General features: G+C 35.6%; 2 protein-coding genes across 4 annotated transcripts in view; one reads left to right on the forward strand and one right to left on the reverse strand.

Moving 5' to 3' along the window:
* The window catches only part of LOC125665173 (mucin-2-like), a 61,547-nt gene extending 47,460 nt beyond the window's left edge, over positions 1 to 14,087 (reverse strand). Inside the window, exon 1 of the mRNA XM_056152111.1 lies at positions 13,872 to 14,087. The gene's annotated coding sequence lies outside the window, so the exon portion shown is untranslated. The remainder of the gene's footprint in view (positions 1 to 13,871) is intronic.
* Positions 1 to 27,993, forward strand: part of LOC125665174 (protein white-like) — a 52,931-nt gene that overhangs the window by 2,609 nt on the left and 22,329 nt on the right. The window contains exons 2-3 of one of the 3 annotated variants that reach the window (XM_048897789.2): positions 3,619 to 3,645; positions 19,854 to 19,961. In XM_048897789.2, the coding sequence (XP_048753746.2) occupies positions 19,865 to 19,961 (97 nt within the window). In that variant the 5' untranslated portion in view covers positions 3,619 to 3,645; positions 19,854 to 19,864. Of the gene's footprint in view, positions 1 to 3,618; positions 3,646 to 14,253; positions 14,407 to 19,853; positions 19,962 to 25,058; positions 26,719 to 27,993 lie in introns of those variants that run through there. The other 2 variants (XM_048897788.2, XM_048897790.2) reach the window with 2 other exon arrangements.

The raw sequence follows: 27,993 nt of genomic DNA on the forward strand, positions 1-27,993 counted from the left end.
TGCCGATTGTATGATTGATTGTATCTTGCTTAACGTCTCACTCGAGAATTTTTCACTCATATGGAGACGTCACCAAGATCGGTGAAGGGCTTCAAATTTAGGCCTATGCTCGGCGCTTACGGCCATTGAGCAGTGAGGGTTCTTTAGCGGGGTGTTGCTAAAATTCGGAACGGAAAATGAAACGGAAGACGGAACGGAACGGAAAATCGTGTATGCAATAATATTATGAGGAAGTCAGCATTTTGCAAAATAAAAGGTTTATCATGAATAAGGGAAGCAGAAATTACAAAGAGAGCGGGAAGTCATCCACAGAATCCACCGTTTCATATACTTCATACCAATGCATATGTATTTTAAAATTAACTTGCCATAAAAAATATCAGTAAAGAAAAAAAATCATACTGACAAAGAATTTAATTTTCAAATTTTATATCCAATGAAGAATAACAACATAGTAAAAGATAAAATAATTTTTAAAACAATTTCCCCCAAACATAGCCTTCTTAAATCGAATTTGCTTTTATTCGTGATTAAGTTCTACACCTTGTATAATACATGTACATGTATTTATTTATTTATCACATTAAATTTTTAAGCGAACAAGTCCGGTGTATATAAAGGATATGGGATGGGTTTATTTGAAAGTTCGTACATTTACTGACATCCTGCGAATTAGTGTTAAACCCAAATAGATACAGCGGGAAAGAAAGATTGAAACAGAACCAATGAAAACTAGGGTGAAGTTTACAACCCATAGTATGAGAAATTAACAGATATGAAATAGGTAAAAGACTAACAGACAATTTATGCTTGAATTGAATTAAAATATCATCTCATTATTAATCTAAATGTTAAGATACAAGTATTTAGTTTAAAAAATAAACTGTTAGAAGTCCTTCCTATTTAGGATTGGATTGCTGCGGTCACAAAGTCTCTGTTACTTGCATTTTTTATTCTCATGTAGTCATTTTTCAGAAGAAAGGGTTATTTTATTCCAAATGATTGACAAATCATGTAAGAATTTTGTAAAGTTGGACAGTGATCAAAAGCTTATCTGGCTAATGACCAATGAAGATGAAAATATCCTCATCCAAATTAGTAAGATGATTTTAAACAGTGGGATATAATACTACAAATGTTACATTTCATTGCATTATGCACATTTTCTTTCTTCATCATATTCTACACCTGTAGGTTGTCTTGGCTACTGGGAGTACAAGACCAACAGTCTGGTACAACAATTTACTACCAGATTGTTAACAGGCACTGCCCCTTGGTGCTCCCTGTAATCAGGTCAACATATCGTGATTTTATTCTCTCATGTAACGCTATTCTCTTTTATATAAGTATTCTAACCTTCCTGCTTTAGACATAAAACATTCAGAATAACTGGATCCTACGTGTACATGTGTAATATACTTGCATGCTGTATTCAGTAAGATGATTTTGAACAGTGGAATGTGATACTACAAGTACATGTCTTTGCTTTGTACACATTTCCTTCACTTTACACTTGTAAGCTGTCTTGGTTACTGGGAGTACAAGATCAACAGTCTGGTACAATAAATTTATTACCAGATTGTTAACAGGCATTGTCCCTTGGTGCTCCCTGTAATCAGGTCAACATATTGTGTTTTTATTCTCTCATATAATGCTATTGTTCTCTTTTATATAAGTATTCTAATCTTCCTGCTTTAGACATAAAACGTTCAGAACTGGATCCTGCGTGTACATATGTAATATACTTACATGCTGTATTCAGTAAGATGATTTTGAACAGTGGAATGTGATACTACAAGTACATGTCTTTGCTTTGTACACATTTCCTTTGCTTTACACTTGTAAGCTGTCTTGGTTACTGGGAGTACAAGACCAACAGTCTGGTACAATAGATTTACTACCAGACTGTTAACAGGCACTGTCCCTTGGTGCCCCCTGTAATCAAGTAAACAATTCACGTCTTCTTTAACACTTCTACAATTGATCCTACATGTACATGTGTTTTATACTTGCATACTGTTCTTACTGAAATATAGTTATACCGATTTGACTACAATTGCAATTTTTTATTCACACAACAGTATCATTATCTGCTATCCCAGAAACTGATGTGTGAAGCAGTTGGGTTATTTTATTTATCATGTTGTTAATTTAAATCTTGTCTGTAATCAGTATTTCATATATAATTATAGATATGTGCAGTGCAGAAGTGTGAACTCTGTCAGTATTACCAGTAGTACTTCTAAATGATTGTTATTTATTTTCATTATTATAATTAATTGCCTGTTAACATGTACGTGCCCCCCGAGGGCCCTTGATTGGTGAATCAAACACAAGATGATTAACTTGCTGACTTAAATAAGATCATGAATTCTCGTTGTTTTATACATTCAATTGTAACAGGACTGTCAATTCTTGCATCCAAAGAATCATTATATTTAGAAACGGGTTGGGAACCATTATGTAAAAGACAGGAAATCACACAATTAATGATAATGTATAAAATTCACTTCAGTCTTGTACCACAATATTTAGGCGATATCAATGACAATTTTCGAAAGGATACATCGCGCTACAATACTCGTCATGAATATGACTATATACCTCCTAGAACTAAGCAAGGAATATATAATAAATCATTTTTTCCAGATGTCATTCGCAAATGGAATTCTTTAGTAAATGAAGCAAAGAAAACAACATCTATCTGTCAGTTCCGCCGAAACATTTCTAATGATGTCAATATTTCATTAGTGCCTTTAAGAAACATTTTCTTCTTGGCAAAAGAATGGTAAATATAATTCATACTAAATTAAGACATAACTGTTTGCTGAACTATGATTTACACCGAAAAAACATTGTCAATTCTCCTAACTGTTATTGTGGTATGAGAGAAGATGCATATCATTTTCTCTTTGTTTATAAAAAATTTTCAGTATTAAGAAATGTTATGTTTAACGAACTTTTTCAAATACAAGAATTATCTATTATTGATACACGGATTTTACTTTGGGGCAGTGACAATTTGGGGTATGAAACTAACAGCAAAAGTTTTAATGCTGTTCACAAATTTATACTTAATTCAGGCAGATTCTCATGATAGTAATTCACTTTATGCTATAAGTACATGCATTTATTTTGTCTATAAATATGTATAATGACAATTGTTATTAATTAATCTAAGGTGAGAGCCTCGTAAGTTGTAAGAACTTGTGTTCAAACCTGTTGTATTTTTATATATATGCAATAAAATATGTTCAAACCATATACCTACCACACCCTCTGTGTCATTGTGACATTGATTGATTGGCACTGCACAAAAACTCTCCAAATGTAGAAAAATGTGCTTCAAAGTAGGATATATTGTTTTAGATACTGTTAAAACGGTCAAACTTCTTGGTGTACAAATAGATGAATGTCTAACCTGGTCTGTACACATTGATTCTTTATGCAAGAAACTTTCACAAAAAATAGGCATTTTACGTAGTCTGCAAACTTTTATGTCAAATGCAGCATTATTGAAAATTTATAACACTGTTATATTTCCTCATTTTAATTATTGTTGCAGTTTGGTGCTCAGCCAAAAACAGGGTTTTTATTGATATACTTTTTTAATTACAGAAAAGGGCAGACAGGATTATATTGAAGGTAAAAGTACCGGTAACTTTGACTTCTACAGCTGATATTTTTAGTGTTCTTAAATGGATGCCTGTTCATGATCATTTTGTCTGGTGTGTCCAGGGGTCTGTGTTTGCCCAACTATCTATTTTGTATTGCTTGTAGGAGATATGAGATTGATCACTGTTCGTTATCTTCACCTTGCATGTAGAAAACTAGTGCTTGCTTTTAAGGTTCTTAATAACATGACACCAGAATATATGAACGTTTTTAGTTTTGTCAGCCAAGTTAGTTCCAGAACAACAAGTAACGATAATGGCATTTTATATTTACCGAAAGTTCGAACTGAATATTATAAACGGTCTTTTAAGGTATCCTCCACAATTTTATGGAATCAGTTGCCCGAGTCTTCAGAAGCTTTGGTTCTATTACATCTTTTAAATCAGCATATTTGCAGCATTATTACTCAAATAAGTGATATATAGATATGATGTATATGTTTATTTTTCCCCAATGATATCGTGTGTGTATTTTATGTATATATTTATGTTCCCCAAACAAAGTTTGGGAACATATTGTTTTTACTCTGTTTCTTATTATTATTATGTTCCCCAAACAAAGTTTGGGAACATATTGTTTTTACTCTGTTTCTTATTATTATTAGGGTCTTCCGTCTTCAGCGGAAGAACCTTCTATTATTCTATTGTTGATTTTTCACTTTTCTTCTTCTTCTTATTATTATTATTTTTATTCTTTTTTTCTTTCCTTACCGATTTTGTGCAGAGGATTTCTCAGAGATGGCTGGATCGATATACTTCAAAGTTTTAGGGTTGATGCATTGCTTTCTGAAGTTTATATCTTTTCTTGGATTTTTGAAAATTCACTTCCGGTTGGAAGTTATTCCCCTTTTATCGATTTTCAGATGACCATTTTGTCCGGCCAAAATCTCGAAAACGATAAAAGCTAGAGTGCTGAAATTTTCAGTGATGTTAGACGACATGTTGTAGTTGTACACATTGGTTTTAAAAAATTCCGGAAGTGCCTAGTATGGAAGCTCGGTAGGGGTCGAAAATGGAGTTTTAAAAAGTGTCCCATTTTTTTCCACGTTTTAAATCATAACTTTTTACTCGTAAATATTTTGCTTAGACATATATAACAAAAGTTATACAGTTTATTGAGATCTTTCGTGTCATGTCAAGAAATGGGCCCATAGGCCTCATGGCTCGCCTGAACCATTGAATTTCTGTTACAATGATTAACTTTTTTCTCACGAAAGTTTTGATAATACATGTAGAATAAAAGTTGTTCAGTTTTGCAAGATCTATCTAATGATATAAAACAATAGGCCTCAGGGCGTCATGGCTCGCCTGAGCAGTCGAATTTGTACCACAATTAATAACATTAATAACTTTTTTCTCGAGAAACTTTTGACAAGACATGTAGAACAAAAGTTGTTCAGTTTCGCAAGGGTTAACTAACGATGTTAAGAAATAGGCCTGCAGGTCTCATGGCTCACCTGAACAGTTGGTTTATTGTTGCAATCTATAACATTTTGGTCAAGAAACTTTTAATAAGACATCTAGAACAGAAGTTGTTCAGTTTTGCAAGATCTTTCGAACAACATCATGAAAAAGCGAACGGGCCTCATGGCTCGCCTGAACAGTTTGATTAGTGTCACAATCAATAACTTTTTTCTCGAAAAACTTTTGATAAGACATGTAGAACAAAAGTTGCTCAGTTTTGCAAGATTTTTCAAACGATATCAAGAAAAAGGCCCACGGGCCATATGACTCGCCTTAACAGTCTGATAAATGTCGCAATCAATAACTTTTTTTTCAAGAAAATTTTAATGGGACATGTAGAACAAAATTTGTTCAGTTTTGCGAGATATATCTAGAATGATATTTTAAAAAATAGCCCTCCGGGCGACATGACTCGCCTGATCAGTCTCGAATTTGTATCGCAGTAAATAACACTATTAACTTTTTTGTCGAAAAAAAGGCTGACCCCTTTAATTAGTGGCCGAGAGCGGCAGAGATTCTTTAATTTATAGCACTTAAATGATCAATATTTGTAAAACATTACCGAAGCTAAATTGTACGTCTAGACAATATATTTGTATCATTATTTATGAACGAAAATCTCGGTCAAATTCTTATCTCATCACATCTAAAATTGGACGGAAGACCCACTCGTTGCTCGCAACGAGATCGCATCTAGTTATTATTATGTTCCCCAAACAAAGTTTGGGAACATATTGTTTTTACTCTGTTTCTTATTATGTTCCCCAAACAAAGTTTGGGAACATATTGTTTTTACTCTGTTTCTTATTATTATTATGTTCCCCAAACAAAGTTTGGGAACATATTGGTTTTACTCTGTTTCTTCTTATTATTATTATTATTATTCTTTCTTTATTCTTGTCACCCTTTTTTGTCCACGAGTGTTCTCAGAAACTACTGAAGGGATGAAGACGAAACCTTTTTAGGATGATAGAATACTCTTTGTAGATGTGCGGAACGAACGTCATTTTGTCTGAAAATGCATGCACGTGCATGCACGTGCATTGGATTTTTTGTTTACAAACTTTGGAATGCGTCTAACTTTTTTATTTTTCAATGAAATCGTTTGATATTTATATTGCAGGTATAACTTGAGACCCTTAACCGTTTCACATCGTCAAAATTTCAATTCTGCACGTGCATGCATGTGTGCTTTAATTTGATTGGACAATACAAAACCATTTATAACTTATATGTAAATGAAGACAATTTGATGATATTTACAGGATAGGTAAACATTATAAATATCTACAAATCTATGTTTAAAAAATTTAAAACGCGCATGCGCACGCACGCGCATTGACATTTGAACGTTAAATTCTTTCAATGACCATAACTTTTTTGTTTTTTGTCAAAATCTTTTCAAACTTGTCTTGTACATGTATCTTGATATTCTTAACAAAAGTGTACAGTCATAATTACCATCCGGCACGTGCATGCACGTGTGCTAAATTCTGATTGGACGATTTTGAAATCGCCATAACTTTCTCATAAATGATGGAAACAATATGAAATTTATACTGTAAGTATATCTATCAAATGTCTATTGAATGACATCAACATTGATGCTGAGTCATACTCACGTGCCCGTGTATGCACGTGCATATCCTTTCTTTCATTTTTCGGGTACTAAAATGGTCATAACTATTGAATTAAAAACGGAAACGAATTCAAATTTACCCTGAGGATCTATGATATGAATGTCTATGAAATGGTGTCAACAAATTTTCCATTATCAAAATCGTGTGCGCGTGAATGCGCTTGCATTGTAATTTTTGACGTCTAAATTGAAGTATTCGTCTATAACATTTTGAGATTGCAATGAATAGGTTTGAAAATTAGGTTGCAGGTATGTTTTGGGCCTCTCAATTTATTAATAGTCTCAAAATCACTTCCCTGCACGCGCATGCACGTGAGCTTAATTCTGATTGGACGATTTTGAAATCCCAATAACTTTCTTATGAGTGAAAAAATCGATACCAAATTCATATAGTAAGTATATTGTTCAAATGTCTATTGAATAGCATCAACAAAATTGCTGTGTGGTACTCACGCGCACGTGTATGCACGTGCATTGATTTCGGTCTTTGTAGTTTTGAGTTGCCGTTAATTTCTCGTTTTTCATTGAACAGTTGTGAAACTTCTCTTGTACTCATATAGTAAGATTTCTAATGTATCGAGATGGTCGAATTATTTATATGCACGTGTATGCACGTACGTGCACGTGCACTAAACTCTCAGATCTTTCTAACTGATTTGAACTACATGTAGTATGAAATGGACTGAACGTTATAATATAGTTATATATTCACATGCTGAACAGTTTGCAATGGTCAAAACAACTTGTACTGAAATAAATGTCACCACTTACTAAATGGGGGAATGTTTGGGGAACATCTGTAACGGTCCCCGTTACAATAAGTACTAGTTATTATTAGGGTCTTCCGTCTTCAGCGGGAGACCCTTCTATTATTCTATTGTTGATTTTTCACTTTTCTTCTTCTTATTATTATTATTATTCTTTTTTTTTCTCCTTACCGATTTTTGTGCAGAAGATTTCTCGGAGATGGATGGATCAATTTGCTTCAAATTTTCAGGATTGATGCGTTGCCATTTGAAGTTTGTACCGCCGTTTCAATTTTTGAAAAATCACTTCCGGTTGGAAGTTATCCCCCTTTTATCGATTTTCAGATGACCATTTTGTCCAGACAAAAACTCAAAAACGATAAAAGCTAGAGTGCTGAAATTTTCAGTGATGTTAGACGACATGTTGTAGTTGTGCACCTGGGTTTTAAAAATTTCCGGAAGTGCCTAGTATGGAAGCTCGGTAGGGGTCGAAAATGGAGTTTTAAAAAGTGTCCCATTTTTCTCCACGTTTTAAATCATAACTTTTTACTCGTAAATATTTTGCTTAGACATATATAACAAAAGTTGTACAGTTTATTGAGATCTTTCGTGTCATATCAAGAAATGGGCCCATAGGCCTCATGGCTCGCCTGAACCATTGAGTTTCTGTTACAATGATTAACTTTTTTCTCACGAAACTTTTGATAAGACATGTAGAATAAAAGTTGTTCAGGTTTGCAAGATCTATCTAATAATATCAAAAAATAGGCCTCAGGGCGTCATGGCTCGCCTGAACAGTCGAATTTGTATCACAATTAATAACATTAATAACTTTTTTCTCGAGAAACTTTTGACAAGACATGTTGAACAAAAGTTGTTCAGTTTCGCAAGGGTTAACTAACAATGTTAATAAATAGGCCTGCGGGTCTCATGGCTCACCTGAACAGTTGGGTTATTGTTGCAATCTATAACATTTTTGTCAAGAAATTTTTAATAAGACATCTTGAACAAAAGTTGTTCAGTTTTGCAAGATCTTTCGAACAACATCATGAAAAAGGCCAACGGGCCTCATGGCTCGCCTGAACAGTTTCATCAGTGTCACAATTACTAACTTTTTTCTCGAGAATCTTTTGATAAGACATGTAGAACAAAAGTTGTTCAGTTTTGCAAGATCTTTCAAACGATATCAAGAAAAAGGCCCACGGGCCATATGACTCGCCTTAACAGTGATAAATGTCGCATAACGTTATACTCGTAAATATTTTGTTTAGACAGATATAACAAAAGTTGTACAGTTTATTGAGATCTTTCGTGCCGTATCAAGAAATGGGCCCATGGGCCTCATGGATCGCCTGAACCATTGAGTTTCTGTTACAATGATTAACTTTTTTCTCACGAAACTTTTGATAAGACATGTAGAATAAAAGTTGTTCAGGTTTGCAAGATCTATCTAATGATATCAAAAAATAGGCCTGCGGGCGTCATGGCTCGCCTGAACAGTCGAATTTGTATCACAATTAATAACATTAATAACTTTTTTCTCGAGAAACTTTTGATAAGACATGTAGAACAAAAGTTGTTCAGATTCGCAAGCGTTACTAACGATGTTAAGAATAAGGCCTGCGGGTCTCATGGCTCACCTGAACAGTTGGGTTATTGTTGTAATCTATAACATTTTAGTCAAGAAACTTTTAATGAGACATCTAGAGCAAAAGTTGTTCAGTTTTGCAAGATGTTTCAAACAACATCATGAAAAAGGCGAACAGGCCTCATGGCTCGCCTGAACAGTTTGATTAGTGTCACAATCAATAGCTTTTTTCTGGAGAAACTTTTGATAAAACATGTAGACCAAAAGTTGTTCAGGTTTGCAAGATCTTTCAAACGATATCAAGAAAAAGGCCCACGGGCCTTATGACTCGCCTTAACAGTCTGATAAATGTCGCAATCAATAACTTTTTTCTTAAGAAAATTTCCATAGGACATGTAGAAAAAAATTTGTTCAGTTTTGCGAGATATATCTAGAATGATATATAAAAAAAAAAATAGGCCTCCGGGCGGCATGACTCGCCTGATCAGTCGAATCTGTATCGCAGTAAATAAGATTATTAACTTTTTTCTCGAAAAAAAGCTGACCCCTTTAATTAGTTGCCGAGAGGTAGAGAGAGTCTTTAATTTATAACATTTAAATGATCAATATTTGTAAAACATTACCAAAGCTAAATTGTACGTCTAGACAATATATTTGTATCATTATTTATGAACGAAAATGTCAGTCAAATTCTTATCTAATCACATCTAAATTTGGACGGAAGACCCACTCGTTGCTCGCAACGAGATCGAATCTAGTTAAGGTCTTCCGTCTCCTGCGGAAGACCTTACTATTATTGTTCGCGTTCTTCTTCTTCATTATTATTATTATTATTTTCCTTGGTAGTACACGCGTTTTTCTCAGCCATTTCTCGATCGATTTTCACGAAATTTTCAGGAAAGATGTCTTTTGGTGACGAGACTTTGCTTGCAAAATTTCGTGCTTGACGTCACTTCCGGTCAGGAGTTATCTCTCTTTTAGTTACTTTTTGAAGGGCCTTGTTGTCCACACATCTCCTCCGTTAGTTTTGAAGCTAGAGTCTTGAAATTTCTACGCAAGATAGAGTAAACATTTTAGAAGATTTGTGGGGGATTCGATTTTACCGGAGGCGATTTGCCTAAACGCTCGCCTAGACCTGAAAAAATGGATGCCAAAATTTTTCGCCGATTTCGGCGATTGTTGACCTTTGATCTCCAATATCTTTTTTCTTGCAAATATTTTGTTAAGACATGTAGAACAAAAGTTGTGCACATTTACGAGATCTTTTCGAAAATATCAAGATTTAGGGGCTAGCCCCTTAAATTAGGGATCTAGAAGGGCTCAAAGTCTAGATCAAATATCTCAAAAATCGTTAATATTTTGGTATAAGTCAAAGAACAAAAAATGTTCATCTCAACAATCCAAATCTATTCATATAAAAATTTAGGTCATATGTTACGTAATAAGGGATTTTAAGGGCCAAAACCATAAATGTTTTACCCCTTGTATCTCGAAAACGACAAATATTTTGAAAAGCAATAAAGAACAAAAGTTGTTCAGAATGATGATCTGAACAATATGCATATTTCGTTTTTACCCTATGTGGCCCCGTTAGGGAGCTACAGTTTGGCCCCTAAAAATTACTTCTAGAAATAACTCGAGAACGGTAAAGAATTTCTAAATACTTGTTGAACAAAAAATGTTTGAAATGTCATGACCTTTCTTACGATATCAAACAAAAGGGGCTGACCCTTTAAATTAGGGGCCCAGAAGGGTCCAAAGGTTTATGAGAATATCTCAGAAACTATTAATATTTTGTAATAAGTTATTGAAGCGGAAATGTTCATCTAAACGAGCTTGTTCTTATCAAATCAAAAAGTAGGTCATATGTTACGTAATAAGGGATTTTAAGGGCCAAAATCATAAATAATTGACGCCTCATATCTTGAAAACGACAAATATTTTGAAAAGCATTATTGAACAAAAGTTGTTCAGAATGATAATCTAAACAATATGTACATTTCGTTTTTTCCCTATGTGGCCCCGTTAGGGAACTACAGTTTGGCCCCTAAATATTTCTTGTAGAGATAACTCGAGAACGGCAAAGAATTTCTAAATACTTGTTGAGCAAAAAATGTTTAAAATGACAAGGCCTTTCTTACGATATCAAGCAAAACGGGCTGGCCCTTTAAATTAGGGGTTCAGAAGGGTCCAAATGTTTTTGAGAATATCTCAGAAACTATTAATATTTTATAATAAGTTGTAGAAGCGGAAATGTTCATCTCAACGAGCTTGATCTTATCAAATCAAAAAGTAGGTCATATGTTACGTAATTAGAGATTTTAAGGGCCAAAATCGTCAATATTTGACGCCTCATATCTTGAGAACGACATATTTTTTGAAAAGCATTATTGAACAAAAGTTGTTCAATGTGTCATAACCTATCGATCAATATCAAAAAATGGGTCTGTGGGCCTCATGGCTCGCCTGTAGAGTCGATTTTTGTCGATATCAGTCGATTTCAAAAACTTGTAACTGGTAAATATTTTGTAAGGACATATTGAACAAAAGTTGTTCAGTTTATCGAGATCTATCGATTGATATCAAGAAATAGGCCTATGGTCCTAATGGCTCGCCTGTAGAGTCAATTTTTTGTCGATATCGGTCGATCTCAATAACTTTTTACAGGTAAATATTTTGTAAAGACATATAGAACTAAAGTTGTTGAGTCTATAGAGGGCTAACAAATGACATCAAGAAATAGGCCCGCGGGCCTTATGGCTCGCCTGGAGAGTCGAATTTCACCGCAACTTTGCTTCAGAAGCTTATGATATGAAAAATTGATTATATCTAAAGTGTCTTAAAGTCGGAAACTAAATTGGGACTCATTTGTCTTTTTTTTTTTTTTAACTCCGAGTGCATCAACAAATCGGACGGAAGACCTACTCGTTGCTCGCAACGAGATCGTGTCTAGTTATTATTCTTTTTCTCCGGTACTTTTTTGTCCGGTAGTGTTCTCAGAAACTACAAAAGGGATCAATATGAAACTTTCCAGGATGATAGTATAGCGTTTGTAGATGTGCATAGTGATAGTCATTTTGTTTGCACGTGCATGCACGCGCGCGCACGTGCATTGCAATTTTGGTACAAAAAATGGAAAATCAGAATATTGAAGGAAGCGATATAAAACCTAAATAGGATGATAGTATATCATTTGTACATATGAAAAATAATAGTTATTTTGCCAGCACGCGCACGCATGCGCGTGCACGTGCATTACAAAATTTGTACGCTAACTTTGGAATCAGTCTAACTTTTTTGTTGTTCATTGAAATGGCTTGAAATTCATATCATAGGTAGATATTGAGACCCTTAACTGATTTACATGGTCAAAATTACTTCATTTTGATTGGATAATGCTAAAACGTTTGTAACTATCTTATTTATGAAGCGAATGAGATGATATTCACAGCATATGTAGACAATATGTGTATCTATATGTTGGTGTAACAAAAAATGCCAACGCACACGCGCATGCGCGTGCAACGTTTTTTAAATGTTCAATTTTTAAAGGACGATAACGTTTTTGTTTTTCATCAAATTCTATTCATATTAGGGGTTTAGATGTATCTTGGTACTCCTTACAAATTGCTGTGGTTAGAATTACTGCTCAGCACGTGGATGCACGTGTGCTGATTTCTGATTGGACGATTTTAAAATCGCTATAACTTCCTTATATTTGGTGGAAACGTTATGAAATTCATACTGTGGGTATATGATACAAATGCCTGTTGAACGACATCAACAAAAATTCGGAATCATACACGCGTGCGCGTGTATGCACGTGCAACGCTTTCTTTCATTTCTTGGTACTGAAATGACCATATTGAACGTACTACATGTAATTAAAGGCTAAAATAAAATGATTTTTTCCTGTAGATTCACAAGGACATCACTTTTTAATTGGGGGAGGTTTGGGGAACATCTGTAACGGTCCCCGTTACAATTAGAACTAGTTTATATTATGTTATCTATTTTTCTATTCTCTCATGTATTTGTCTGTGAATATTTTTATACAGGACCACAATGTAAACTAGTCATTTGTACTAATTGTGCTATCCTGTGTAAATAAAGAATTTATTATTATTATTATTATAGATACACACATACACTGCATTATGTGTAAATTTACATGTGCGTTAATGACGTTTTGCCACCGGAGGGGCATATAAAGTACGTGTTTTTCCCCATTCTCTACCCATTGGTGTCGCTGCTCGCTAACACATCTGTCAATGCCAGTATTTCAAAATTCTTGTAAAACGCTTTGTGAATTTTTATACAGACGTATAACTTCGCTTTAAAAAAATCAATTTATGATGCAGAATTTTAAGATAAAATTATTTTAGCGCTTGTAAACAGATTCCCACAATTTAGATTCTAATCATAATAAGGTATTTTCTTCCGATTTTTGGTGTTATCTTAGCTACTTTAATTATTCTAATTTTTAAATTATGTTCCGTTTTCCGTTCCGCGTTTTAGCAACACCCTCTTTAGCGTACAACACCTACTGTGACACGGGACATCCGCTTTTAAGGTCATTTCTGAGGACCCGTGATATTCACAACGGATGCCGAAGCGTTTGGCGATGGAACTGTCATTACAAGTTTTAACGACTTAGGTCTGTCGCGGCCTGGATTCGAACCCCGGGCCTTCCGCATGAGGGGCGAACGCTCTCACCTCTCGGTCACCGCGTCATAGTCCTATATTGTGCAGCCCTTCACCTGTAATGGTGACGTCTCCATGAGTGAAATATTTCTTTTCGCTTTTCACAGAACCACTAAAATAGTCCTCTCTGCTTAACCACCTCTCGCTTCTTCTGAAATCAGGTTATCATGTCAATGTACCCTATCATTTTGTCTGTCAAATAAGAAAATATTTATGATGCATTTACATATTTTTCCATAATTCGTATGACAAATTGTCACGAAAGTATGTTGCAAGCCCTTTATATTTTCATACTTTCGAAAAAAATATATACATGTATGTAATCGGGTCAATCAGGACATTATACTATCAGAACACTATACCTCCCCGTGACAAGGCCTATACACTATGAACGCTGTCACACTTTTATATTTACTTTATTTGCATAAATGATCACTTATATTTGTTTTGAAACAATAAGTATCTCATTCATGCATCACTCTAGTTTAAGGACTTTGGTTTATCGGACTATCTCGCTACGTGCACGATGATAAAAATTTGTAAAGCGATTGCATGGGAAGTCAGGCGTGTCTTGTGATTCAGAATTCAGAGGTAATTAATTGTTATTATTGCGATTTGGAAGTTTGATTAAGTAGTTTAGATGCTTGTTTTATATGTACAAAGGTGTAATATTATTTGATGAATTAAATGCTGATGTATGGGTTCCGTCATCATATGGAAAAATACTGCTAATCAAAATACAAGTATATATCATGTTATGTGTAGTGGCATGACCCACAGGCATACAGCTAGCTTGATCTCATTTGCATTTTGTTTTATAAAAGGATGAATATATTATCTCTTTACTTCAGTCATTCATAGTACAAATTGGACTGGATGTTATTAAGGACTGAGTTACTGTATTGTACACAAAATAAAGTTTAAGATATCAACATTCACTTTCATCATAGCTAATCTTTCTGATAAATTAGCGATAATTTTCGGAATGTACCATGCAGGGACATTTCTCCCGTTACTTTTCAAAACAGGCAATAACAATTGAGGGCATTTGACCTGTAACTGGAGATTATATGAATGGAAAGTATACCTTACAACTTGTACATGAAAATACTGATTTGTTTACAAAGTACTATCCAAGTGTCCTCGACTGTTGACCTTACCAACAGGGACGTATCTTTGTGCAAGGTCACATATTAGTAGCATTGAAAAGGAATGTACCTTAAATCTTGTCCACTAAACAGGTTACACCTCGGACGTCTCCATTCGTATTTCAATATTCTGTATTTTTTTTTCAGTTTACCAATAGATTTTGCTACCACAATCCTATCATCTATCTTCTAATATTATTTTGGATTTTTAAAATATTTGTTTTGGTTTCTCGTCGTCTACTGAGAGAGCCAATGCTGTTATAGGATAATGTTAGGTCACCAAGCAAGGTACATTTATCTGGAAATGGAAGATTTTATTTCACCCAGTCCTTACGAATAGCACCTGTTGCTGTGCATCAGTTTGAAGTGTATGGATTCCATAATGCATGTAGCATGAAAAGGTGAAGAGAACGAGCAGTGATCAATCTCACTCCTGTAATGAACACAAAATAAAGAGTTGAGCAAATATGGACCCCATGGCATACCAGAGGTGGGATCAGGTGCCTAGGAGGAGCAAGTATCCCCTATCGACCGACCACTCCCACCGTCAGTCCTATATCTTGATCAGGTAAACAGGTATACAACGCCTATATAGTGTACGATCGTAGACGGACGAATAATGTTGTAGTGACGTAACCCGAGTGGATGCTGTTAGGTAGCAGAAAGGTTTAGTCAATATATCGTATTACGTGCTCTCATTTTTTTTCTTCTGAAATCGGTCCCATAATGCATTGCGTCTATGTATACGATACCACGTGTACATACGCCATTTTACCATTTTACTGGGTTCCGTGGTGAGAAAAATGCTCTGTGGCTGCTCATTGATGTGCCTATGGATGTAAACAGATATAATACCAGCTGTGGAATTGAAGTTTTTTTTCGAATACCTCAGTACCCTCACGAAATGGGTATCTGTGATTACGAGAGATGACTGCGTGCAATATCTACCCAGAGTTGTCGTTCCTTGCTCTCACTTACACCTCTGTTAACGTCTCAAAATAAGCAATGTTATTCCACATGTAAATCCACTTTTTTATGGCTAATAAAACTAAGAACTATTTTATAAAATATCGGGAAAATATAGGACAAGCAACTATTTGTAGATTTTTTTCCATTACTATAAATTCTTCATGTACCTATGTATAAGCCTGGTGCAATAGAACTACCCAATATCTACGTTTCAACCCAAATCAATGTTTCTTGTGTCACAAAAAGACTTGACATCTGCTCAATATTTATTTATTTACGTATATTTTTGTAACTGAAGTCAAAACCATACTTTATTTGAGCATATGTGCCATTTTACAAAAATCTTAAAAATCTTAAACTGCAATCACCCAGTGTGTAATTCAGCACTCGAGACTGACATTTCTCTACCCATCATGAGAAGTTTGGTTGTGACAAATCAGTACATTGAGAATGAAACACACTTCTGACAGAGAATATAGACAAAGGACCATCAATTACCAAAACCGCAAAGAAGATGACCGTAGAATGAAATTCTAAACTGGAATTTTAAACTTTAAAACTTTGTGAAAACTTTGAAAAAGGTGACGATAGTAAAGCCGAAGAAAACTAAGTTGCCATAAAGAAGACAAACTCTTGTTGACTCTTTTGATGGCAAGGCGAAGTCTGACTATGACAGGTTTGGCTTACAGATTCAATATCAGCCAGTCTTGAGTTACCAACATCTTACATGCTTGATTGGATGCACTGTGAAATACTTGTGACGTGGTCAGAAACGGAGGTTTGTCAAGAAACAGTAGCTTTCCAAACTAGAGTGTTCCGAAACATGAACTGTATATTTGACAGCATCGATCGCCTGACCAACCTCACAGCAAGAGCACAGACCTTTACCAACTACAAAAACACATCACAATCAGGAGTTAAGTAGAAATTAGTCCATCTGGATGTGTGACGTTTCTTTCACCATGAGTTAGCGACGAACAAATCACATATGACTGAATTTCTGGTTAAGTTGTTACCCAAAGATCTTGTATTAGCAGACTGAGGCTTTAGCATGTTTCAGGACTTTGCAATCAAAGGTGATAAACTGATGGTGTATACTTACACAAAAGGCAAGAGGCAACTTCCAAGAATGACACTGAACAGTTCCGAATGATGATTGTCCATCATTCTTATGGTCACGCAACCAGAAATGACTAGAGGAGGAATGGGACATTGTGGTATATCTCTTGGCACACTGATTTTGACTGCGGATAACTCCGTTTACCTGATCAGGATATAGGACTCACGGCGGGTGTGACCGGTCAACAGGGGATGCTTACTCCTCCTAGGCACCTGATCCCACCTCTGGTGTGTCCAGGGGTCCGTGTTTGCCCAACTATCTATTTTGTATTGCTTGTAGGAGTTATGAGATTGATCACTGTTCGTCATCTTCATCTTGCATAGACAGGTTTACCCATGGAAAGAATTCCGCTTGATATTTCAAATGAAATTCTTGCTTTGTTACTTCACATGGATGGGTGTTGATGATGTCCTTTTCCACAGTATGGACATTCAGTCACAACATCCAGGCAAGATTAACACCGAGACCACAGTGGCGTACAGGAAATCCAGAATGATGCTTCTGCGTTGATACTCAGCAAGTGCTCTCTTCTTTTTGGATTTTCCCCATTTGGTGGCTGGTGTTTGAACAATGGGTATATATTTATGCCCCCCCTCCCCCTCTTCAAAGAAGAGGGGCATATTGGTTTGCACCTGTCGGTCAGTCGGTAGACCATATGTTATCCGCTCAATATCTTGAGAACCATACACTTGATGATAATGATATTTCATATGTAGGTTGGTTATGAGTAGAAAAGTACCTCTATTGTTTTTCAGGTCAAAAGGTCAAAGGTCAAGGGTCAATCTACTCTGGACATAGGAATAGTATGTCCGCTCAATATCTTGAGAATCCTTTGCTTGAAAGACATCAATCTTGGCACACTGGTACATCCTAAGGAATAGATGACCTCTAATGATTTTGAAGTCATATGGTTAAAGGTCAAGGGTCAAACTGGGCATAGGAATATACTGACCATTCAATGTCTAGAGAACCCTTTGCTTGACAGACATCAAACTTGGTACACCAGTACGTCTCTAAGAGAAGATGACCCCTATTGATTTTGAGGTCACATGGTCAAAGGTCCAGGTCAAACTGAACATAGGAATATACTGTCCGTTCAATATCTTGAGAACCCTTTGCTTGACAGACATCAAACTTGGTACACTGGTACATCTTAAGGAGAAGATGATCCCTATTGATTTTCAGGTCACATGTTTAAAGGTCAAGGGTCAACCTGAACATTGGGATATACTGTCCGCTCAATATTTTGAAAATCCTTTGCTTGACAGACATCAAACTTAGTGCAGTGGTGTATATTCAGGAGAAGATGACTCCTATTGATTTTGAGGTCACATGGTCAAAGGTCAAGTGTCAAACTGGACATAGTAATATACTGTCCACTCAATATCTTGATAATCCTTTTGCTTGACAGACATCAAACTTACATGTAGTACACTGGTACATCTTCAGGAAAAGATGACCCATATTGATTTTGAGGTCAAAAGTCAATAGTTGAACTGGACATAGTAATATATTGTCTCCTATATTTTAAGAATTATTTGCTTGATTGTCACCAAACTTGGTACACTGGTACAGCATGAGGAGTAGATAACTCCTATTGATTTTTAGGTCACATGGTCAATTCACTGTTGGCATAGGAAGATATTGTCTGCTCAATATTTTGAATTGATGATACTACTATCAATTAAATGATGTGTGTGTATAACTCTATTCAATTTTGCACCGGGGGGATGTGTTTTACAAACATCTCTTGTTCAGTTCGCGACGATGCTGGCTCCCGGGTCATAAATTTTCGAAGAGCTCACTTTTGATCTCAGTTTCACTTTTATGAAAGAACCCTAGGGCAGATAGTTCAGAAACTATTTCACCGCTAGCGTTATCCAGAGGAAATAGCAAATTTGTTCACCTAACATTTATATTGCAAAACAGTCTGAGGTATGGTAAATTAAATCATTAGACCATGTAATTCATTATGGCCAGAAAAAAGGTTGTTAAGACTTCTCATTGCTTGATAACAACCAATGGAGGTTACTTGATCGAAATTGTCAAATGTTTTCCAGAGATGTGAATTCACGGTGCATTGCAATTGCTTTGATTCAATATTTCAATAAAAATTAATGGTGATTATAATATCAATAAAATTAATGATGATTATAATATAAGTGTGATTTTTTTCTCTTCTCTTTTCCTGTCCACTCACCCGTTATAACTTTGTAAAATTAGACATACAGTGAATATACATGTTCTATGTACTCCAATGAATTGTATAACCCAAGGACAATAAAACGCGCTGATGAATTGTATAACCCAAGGACAATAAAGCGCGCTGGTGAATTGTATAACGCAAGGACAATAAAGCGCGCTGATGAATTGTATAACGCAAGGACAATAAAGCGCGCTGGTGAATTGAATAATTCAAGGACAATAAAACGCGCTGATGAATTGTATAACCCAAGGACAATAAAGCGCGCTGGTGAATTGTATAACTCAAGGACAATAAAGCGCTGATCTCTACATATCAAAAACTTACGGAATAGAATTTCTGAATTTTAAGCTTGTTGATCGTTTATGGTCTCTGGATCTGGTCTTTAAGTTTCTTAAACTATAATCCAAACTTTTGAGGATGTACATCAATTCAAGTTGTACACAACATCCTTAAAACTACATATAATAATGTAAGATGTAGCTGTAGGTGTGTCTTACAATCAATATTAGATACAGGTAAAGATATGTGTCAAATCGCACAGGTATAACACTGATAGATAACATTTAATTGTGATGTTCACATTGTTTATCTGCAGCCTCAACAGGAATGTCTAATGTGGAGAAGACGCCGCTTCTTGGGGGAATCGGTAAAACCAAGTCTTTGTACAAGCAAGACAATGTATCTTTTGATGGACAGATGGAAGGTAAGTATTTATCTTCACCTACATTCGCGTAAGATGTGTACATGTATTCTTAACCAATCAGAAATCTTGGTAAATGTCAGATAATGAATGTTCGATGGACAAATGGAAGATAAATAAATTACAATATGTACATCTCTTTCGCCTACCTATGTACATCATGCATGTATATTCCTTCCTCATTAGAAATCATTTTATTTCTCTCCTGGATACAAAACATTGACAAATAATAGTTACATGATGACACGAGATGATGTATACAAAATATGTTTGAGTTATTGCACACGAGGAGGTTTAATGAAAAATGCCTACGCGTACGCGCATGTGCGGATGTGTCTTTGAAGGTTCAATATATATGAAGGACCATGTGACGTCTTTGTTTTTCTTCAGATTCTTCTGAAGTTGAGGTTTTAGGTATGTCTTGCTGCTCCTTAGAAATTGCTATGGTTCGAATTACTGGCCAGCACGTGCGTGCACGTGTGCTGAATTTTGATTGAACAATTTTAAAATCGACATAACTTACTTATAGATGATGCAAACATTATGAAATTCACACTGTAGGTATATGATACTAATGCCTGTAGAATGACATCAACAAATGTGCAGTCATACTCACGTGCGCGTGTATGCACATGCATTGCTTTCTTTCATTATTTGGTACTGAAATAATAATAATAATAAATAATAATAATACATTTATTTTGTAAAGCGTAAAATCCATATTGCTCTAAACACTATTTAAATAACAAAAATCAATATATGCACCCAGGGGTGCATGAGCCGAGTTGCATGGGATACATTGTAAAGTCAGGAATGATATGGCATATTTATAATTGTGAAGAACTAATTTCAGTTTAAACTTTTCGAGTTACTGTCCAGAAACCATATTTGTCTGATGTTTTCAATCTATTTTCGGTCACTGTGACCTTGACCTTTGACCTTTTTTCTCCAAAATCAATAGGGGTCTTGCTTTGCTGGTATCCAACAATATATCCAAGTTTCATTTGATTCAAGTTAAAAAAAAAATTGAATTATCCTCCGGAAACCAACATTTTTTGGAATTTTAAATCTATTTTTGGCCACTGTGACCTTGACATTTGACCTATTTCTCCAAAATCAATAGGGGTCTTTCTTACCTGGTACATAACCTTTAAGTATCAGTTGATTCGGATTTAAACTTTCTGAGTTATCATCCGGAAACCAAATATTTCTGAAATTTTCATTCTATTTTCGGTCACTGTGACGTTGACCTTTGACCTATTTTCTCCAAAATCAATAGGGGTCTTTCTTACCTGGTACATAACAATATCTTTAAGTATCATTTGATTCAGATGTAAACTTTCTGAGTTATCATCCGGAAACCAAATTTTTCTGAAATTTTCATTCTATTTTTGGTCAGTGACCTTGACCTTTGACCATTTTCCTCCAAAATCGATAGGGGTCTTCCTTACTTGGTACCCAGCAATATATCAAAGTTTCATTTGATTAGTTTGTAAACTTTTCGAGTTATCATCCGGAAACCAACTACCCGCCCGCCCGCATCACCAAACCAATAGCCGAGTTCAACTTCGTTGCAACTCGGCTAATAAAATAAGTTGTATAAGAACAAACGACTAATAGGTGAAGATAAGGAGTCCGTTATGATTGCACAACATAGTAATCGGATGAGACCGCAAAAACCGAAGTCCCGTGTCACAGTAGGTGTGGCACGATAAAGATCTCTCCCTGCTCAATGGCCATAAGCGCCGAGCATAGGCCTAAATTTTGCAGCCCTTCACCGGCAGTGGTGACGTCTCCATGAGTGAAATATTCTCGAGCGGGACGTTAAACAATATTCAATCAATAAATCATCTGCACAGACTAGTTGTAATGAATTGTAAACAGATGAGTCTTTAGTTCAGATTTAAAGATACAGAGACTTGCAGCAGTTCTAATATCATATGGCAGAGCATTCCACAGTTTAGGGCCAGCCGCACTAAAAGCTCGAGTTTGAATCACAGATAAGGTGGTAAATGGCACTTGTAGTAGGCTCTAATCACTCGACCGTAGAGTTCTGGAGGGAGCATAGGGTGTTATAAGTTCCTGTAGATAGGATGGAGCCATGATGTTGACTGTTTTGTACACTAACACCAATGTCTTGAAGAAGACTCTTTGTTGAACTGGCAACTAATGGGGGGAGCGTAGTATTGGTGTAATGCCGTCATATTTACGGGTACCTGGGATGATTCTGGCTGCAGCGTTTTTGATGGATTGGAGCCACTGGATCTGCTTTGATGGTAAGCCGTAGTAGAGAGAGTTACAGTTGCCCAGCTTTGTTGTGATGAAGGCATGGACAACACATTCCAGCGATTCCCTGTCCAGATATCTCCTCAGCTGGTTCAGGTTCTTAAGGTGGATGAAGGAACCTCTGCACACTGATGATATTTGCGGCTCCATGGTCATGTGACAGTCAATGGTTACACCAACACCCTTGACCTTAATAGCAGGAGTGATAGAGTCGTCTCCTACTTGCAGGTTTGAACTGACCTCAAGCAAGACTCCATTTAACTGACTACAAGAGCGGCCTGTTGGAATTTAAAGCTGATATACAGTTCATTATCGTCAGCATACATGTGGTAGAAGACATTGTTCTTTCTGATGCCCCACCCCCCCCCGGGATGCTGTATAGATGTTGAGCAGAACGGGCCCGAGGACCGATCCAGGGGGGACACCGCAGCCCAACTCAGTGGAACCAGACTTCGCTCCCTTCACTTTGACAATCTGGGTCCGATTGGTAAGATAGGAAGCGAACCACATGAACACAGTGTCCTTGAGTATTTGCAGCAAGCGTGAATAATCTACAGTGTCAAAGGCAGCCGATAGGTCCAAGTGCACTAGCAAGACAGTCTTCTGCTCTCCAATGGCTAAAACCACATCGTTGTGAACTTGCAGAAGTGCCGTCTCAGTACTATGCCCCTGACGGTAAGTACTTTAGAATGGTTCCAGTAGATTGTTTCCACTGAGGTAGGTTTGTATCTGTGCTGCTACAACATCTTCAATCAACTTCGATAGATTTGCAAGATTAGACACTGGCCGTATGTCAGGGTCAAGTGAAGCCTTTTTCAGAAGTGGTGTCACAATAGCTCCTTTGAAAGATATTGGGAAGAAACCACTCTCAAATGACTTATTTATAATAGAAGTGATGACGGGAACAAGAGCTGTGACTTCTTTCTTCACAAGGGATGTAGGCATAGGGTCCAGTTCACAGCTCTTGTTGACAGATGACCTAACTTTGTGACCTCATCCACAATAACATGTTGGAAATGGCTAATTTTAGTTTCATCGCCGAGTGCTGGTGGGTCAACAAGTAGATTGTGATTGTCACATGTAATGGAGCTACGAATTCGATTAATTTTCTGCACAAAAAAGTCACAGAACATGTCAGCCAGATCTGATGGTAATTTGTCGGCAGGCAATGGAGTGGTGGAGCTGTCACCTTTGTTATCAAGCACCAAAGTCCTGTAATGCTGGAGCTTAGCCGCATCAATGAGTATGTTCACCTCTTCCCTGTATTGAATGTAAATCTCTATGTGTACCACGAGTCCTGATTTGCGCCACAGTCTCTCAGCTTGTCTGCATCTTTCCTTCGCCTCTCTGATAGAGCTGTTGCACCACTCATATTCTGGTCTGATGGTGATCGTGCGAGTTATGAGTGGTGCGAGCGAGTCCATAATGGAAGAGTTCATTGCTGTAGAATTCTGTGAAGTCAGTGAGTGCCATCTCGGTTGCCGTCGATGTACACAGAGTGGAGCTGGTGACAGCTTGACTGAGAGCATTGGAGTCAATGGCCTTGACCTTGCGATAAGTCACTGACTGTTTAGGCACCTGGGATTTTGACATCGAGAGATTTACAAACACAGGGAAATGATCCGGGAAGCCATGGTCCTCAGCAAGGGTGGCAAGTACAAGAGAGTCCACTGACCTGGATAGAACAAGGTCCAGTGTGTGGCCGCCGCGATGGGTGCTCTGAGTGACATGTTGCTGGAAGCCAAAGGATGTCACCAGAGAGAGAAATGCAGCATCACTGGCATTCTCAATGTGGAAGTTGAAATTACCCACAATAAGTAGAAAGGTAGTGCTTGAAACCAATTGTTCATGGTAAGCAGAGAACTCACTGAAAAACTGCTTCACTGCACTGTGTAGTTGTTACCTCTAGAAAGGGTGAAATTACTTTAGATGGTGAATGATTGATGGCATTCACTTTCATGATCAGAGTTTGAATACAAAAAGTTCACGCTCTACAATATTTACGTTTCCCCTGCTTTTATATTCGATACTTTTACCGAATGAAATGATAGTCATTTCTTCACAAATGTGAAAAATATGCGAAAAAAATCTTCATAAATATAGTATTACTATTTCAAAGGCTGGGAATTCCAACAGAAACGAAAGTAAAAGTAAATATAAAACAATGAATTACGTTGAGGGGATGAACAGCAACGCTTCACGCCAGCATGCTTTTCATGAAGATGTTGGTGTAAAGTGTCACAGTAAATCCCCTCGCGTATTTTCAAAAATGAAATTTTTTTCTTAAACAAACGATTTTCTAATCCAACTTTGCCATTGTGTGTTACTCAGGTGATCCGCATTAAAGTTTACTGGCCTCTTTCTATTTATAAAAAAAAGATCAATACAAATATGAAATTCGCGTAGTTTATCTATATTTTCTTGATTTGAGATAAATTAGATTCGGGAGAGGTAATTGTCAGGGGTACCTCTATGTTTGAACAAGATATATTTTTATATGAGTGAAAATTTCTCGAGGGTCCGGGAACATTAAACAATTGTAATTGTAAATAAAAGATTTATATAGCGCCCAATCAACATTAATTCTCTAAAGCGCTTTACAAATGTGAGAGAAAAGATAATATAAAATCGATGTGCACAAACATGTGAATAATATATTCATAGCGTCAGAATTAAAATGCATTATTATTATTATATAGCGCCTAATGTAATGACATAATTACCCTAATAACATATAAAACAATTTAAAACAACCCTTAGGAATAATTAAATACATAGAAAGGACATAGGTATAATAACAAACTACAGTTTTTGTTTGTTTGGTGTTTTTTGGGTTGTTTTTTTTTTTTAATTTAATTTTTTTTAATGTAACAGCGCTTTAAGAGCTGTAATGTAAGAGCACTAAGTATGTAAAAAAAAAATGACAAATTAAAAGCTAATCTAAAAAGATGCGTTTGGAGGTCCGCTTTAAAACTAGACAGTGAAGTACATTGTCTGAGTTTAAAAGACAGAGAGTTCTAGAGACTCGATGTGCAAATATACAACCAATCAATCATTTGTCATAGGTGGAAGAACTTGTCTCAATCATATACATCACATTCATTGATGAAGTTACATATTATGAAATCATGATATATTATGAGGTCAAGGTGATGGATCTACGAAACACATTTATAGATGTTGTAGGAATAAATTAATAGAAAAAAAATATTTGGATTTTCCTGACTCTGTGCTTTATACTTCCCAATGCACAACATGACCTATTCAACATATCATGAGCATTCAATTTACTTTACCAGCACTAAACAAATATTGTATGTGTTGCTCTATTCATATGTAGGGATTTCAACATATTCACGAACCTTTGATAAATATACGATTTAGACAATGTTGCAAAATACTACAATGTAGGTTCATGACTCATAAAATAAACAAAGTAAAATACTAAGATACCAAAATACAGAATTTACAATATTTCAAAACTTGCCTGTATTCACGATATATATCAGATTATAAAATTAAAAAAATGTGTACGTGAGAATGAAAAAAAATTCTTAAAAGAAATCTGTAATACCGGCGTGTAATACCATTGCAGCAGTACTCTTTAATGGTCAAGTGATTCTAAAGCGCATGTCCAACAATACAAGGCCACACTGACCTGACTCAAATCACAATGCCAAACATTCTTTTTTGAATAGTTCATTCTATAAATATTCGTAAACATATAGTATAAACTACATCTATTACAAAGGAAAGGCAACAATTTAAAAAAAAAAAAAGATTTGAATTTATCGTTTAGATAAAATATCCGACAACTTTCCCCCTGCGTTTTATTGAACGCAAGCAAATCGATACCGAGTTCATTTTGTGTAACATACCCAGGTTGCATTCCTGGATTCGACAGGAATTTTTAAGGAGGGATAACACGCCAGAGAAATTAGTAATGCACCCAAAGCAAAGAGTATGTACATTCATATTTTGAAAATCAAAATTTCAAAAATTTACTTTATATGGTATAAAATGTACAGTTTTAATACTGTATAGTCGCTTCGAAAAATTACATGCGAGATTCGAGAGTATGACCTACATATCCACAACTGAATGCGTTAACCCGGAGTGAACCGGCTATGCAATATAAATTTTAAAAAAGACAACGAATACATCATTGTATCCACGATATCTAGCTAGTCTTCAATTTGTGTTTCGAAAGGAAGTCAGCCATTTTGACAGTGCGATATTCCTCCTTAAAGCACAGCAAACATCTCTGGAGCTAATTGCGCTGTCGTTTAAATTTATAGCACTTGAAAATCCGTAAAACTTACCGGTCCACCCTACGGTATATAAAAGTATCTATGGATTGTTCTTAATTTGGAGGACTTGTGATAAGTTGGAAGAATTAACGAGTAGCACATCTATTTGAAGTGAACTATAAACATGAATGGAACATTCACAAATCCGGGATTTTCAGTAGAAGGTATGGGAAGCTGCATGTGCATATAATTATCTATTATTTTCATCATGCATTTAATGATTTTAAGGAAAAACATACATAATTTACTTTGTTAAACCTTGCTGATTTGAATTCTATCATTGTTGCTATTTTACAAAATTCATACGTTGCCTTGCGCCTTATCAGTTTGTATATGTACTTGGTAGTCCGAAAATGACCTTGTGTTCTCATATCTACGGTGCGTGTAAACAGCAGGTGATAATATATTAAAGTCAATACAATAATCGAAACCGCTGTCTGCAGAAAATAGCCATGAAATACCCCACCCTCTACTCTCGCTGGGTGGTTACCACCTGATAGAGGGTAAGATTGGGAAAACGAAGTTCGAGGTCGAAAATTGCAGCACAGGTTAAAGTAACTGAATACAGATATAGACATTTTGGCAGAAGATTATGAAGTCGCCTTAAAAATTATAATGTATACAATTGAAACAGAGTATTATTATTCAGATTCTTGATTTGCATTATTTATTGGATTCGCAATATTTTATTTTCTCACCCAGAAGCAGGTATCGGGTTTATTTGAACTAATGTCATGAAGTAGTACCTATATGACTATATTGTTGTAAACGAAATTTAAAATTACATGTACGCTACAAATGTTTATGTATTGACCTGTTATTTTGATCATCTTAAAGCTTATTACATTATATGACACTAATTAACACGTTTTACTGCTTGATTTTAAATCTGAAATTAATTACTTAGTATAATTATTAAATTTCGATAAATAAATTACATTATGAATATATTATTAACTATCAATTCATCCGCGATATCATTTAGCACTACTTTCATCTCGTGCTTTGAATTTTACCTATTGATTTATGATAATCGTTTTGTGCCAGTTCTTATTGATAAAAAATAATCTAAATTTTGTACTTTTATTCAATTTTAATTTTGGAAGAGGTTAGAACCTGAGATTTCTAATACCGTCAATTCTTTTGGTAGTGTATTTTTAAATTCTACCTTAAATTATGGGGAATCTTGAAGGCAGACACAAAAAATACAGTCACAATGCTTATACTACTGAGTTGTTAAACTTGACCTTTTTGCCCTTAAAATCTACTTTTGATATATTTGTACATACAACTCTGTTGGTGTTAACACAATAAATACAACACAACCAACAACTACATTAAATAAATGCACACTCATGTATTCAAACAATATAGGCATTAGTATGAAGATGTTTGATACTTAAAATACGCAAACATTCATCATAGGAATTTTAGAGTTT

This window comes from Ostrea edulis, chromosome 10 (genome assembly GCF_947568905.1).
Source record: "Ostrea edulis chromosome 10, xbOstEdul1.1, whole genome shotgun sequence".
Lineage (NCBI taxonomy): Eukaryota > Metazoa > Mollusca > Bivalvia > Ostreida > Ostreidae > Ostrea > Ostrea edulis.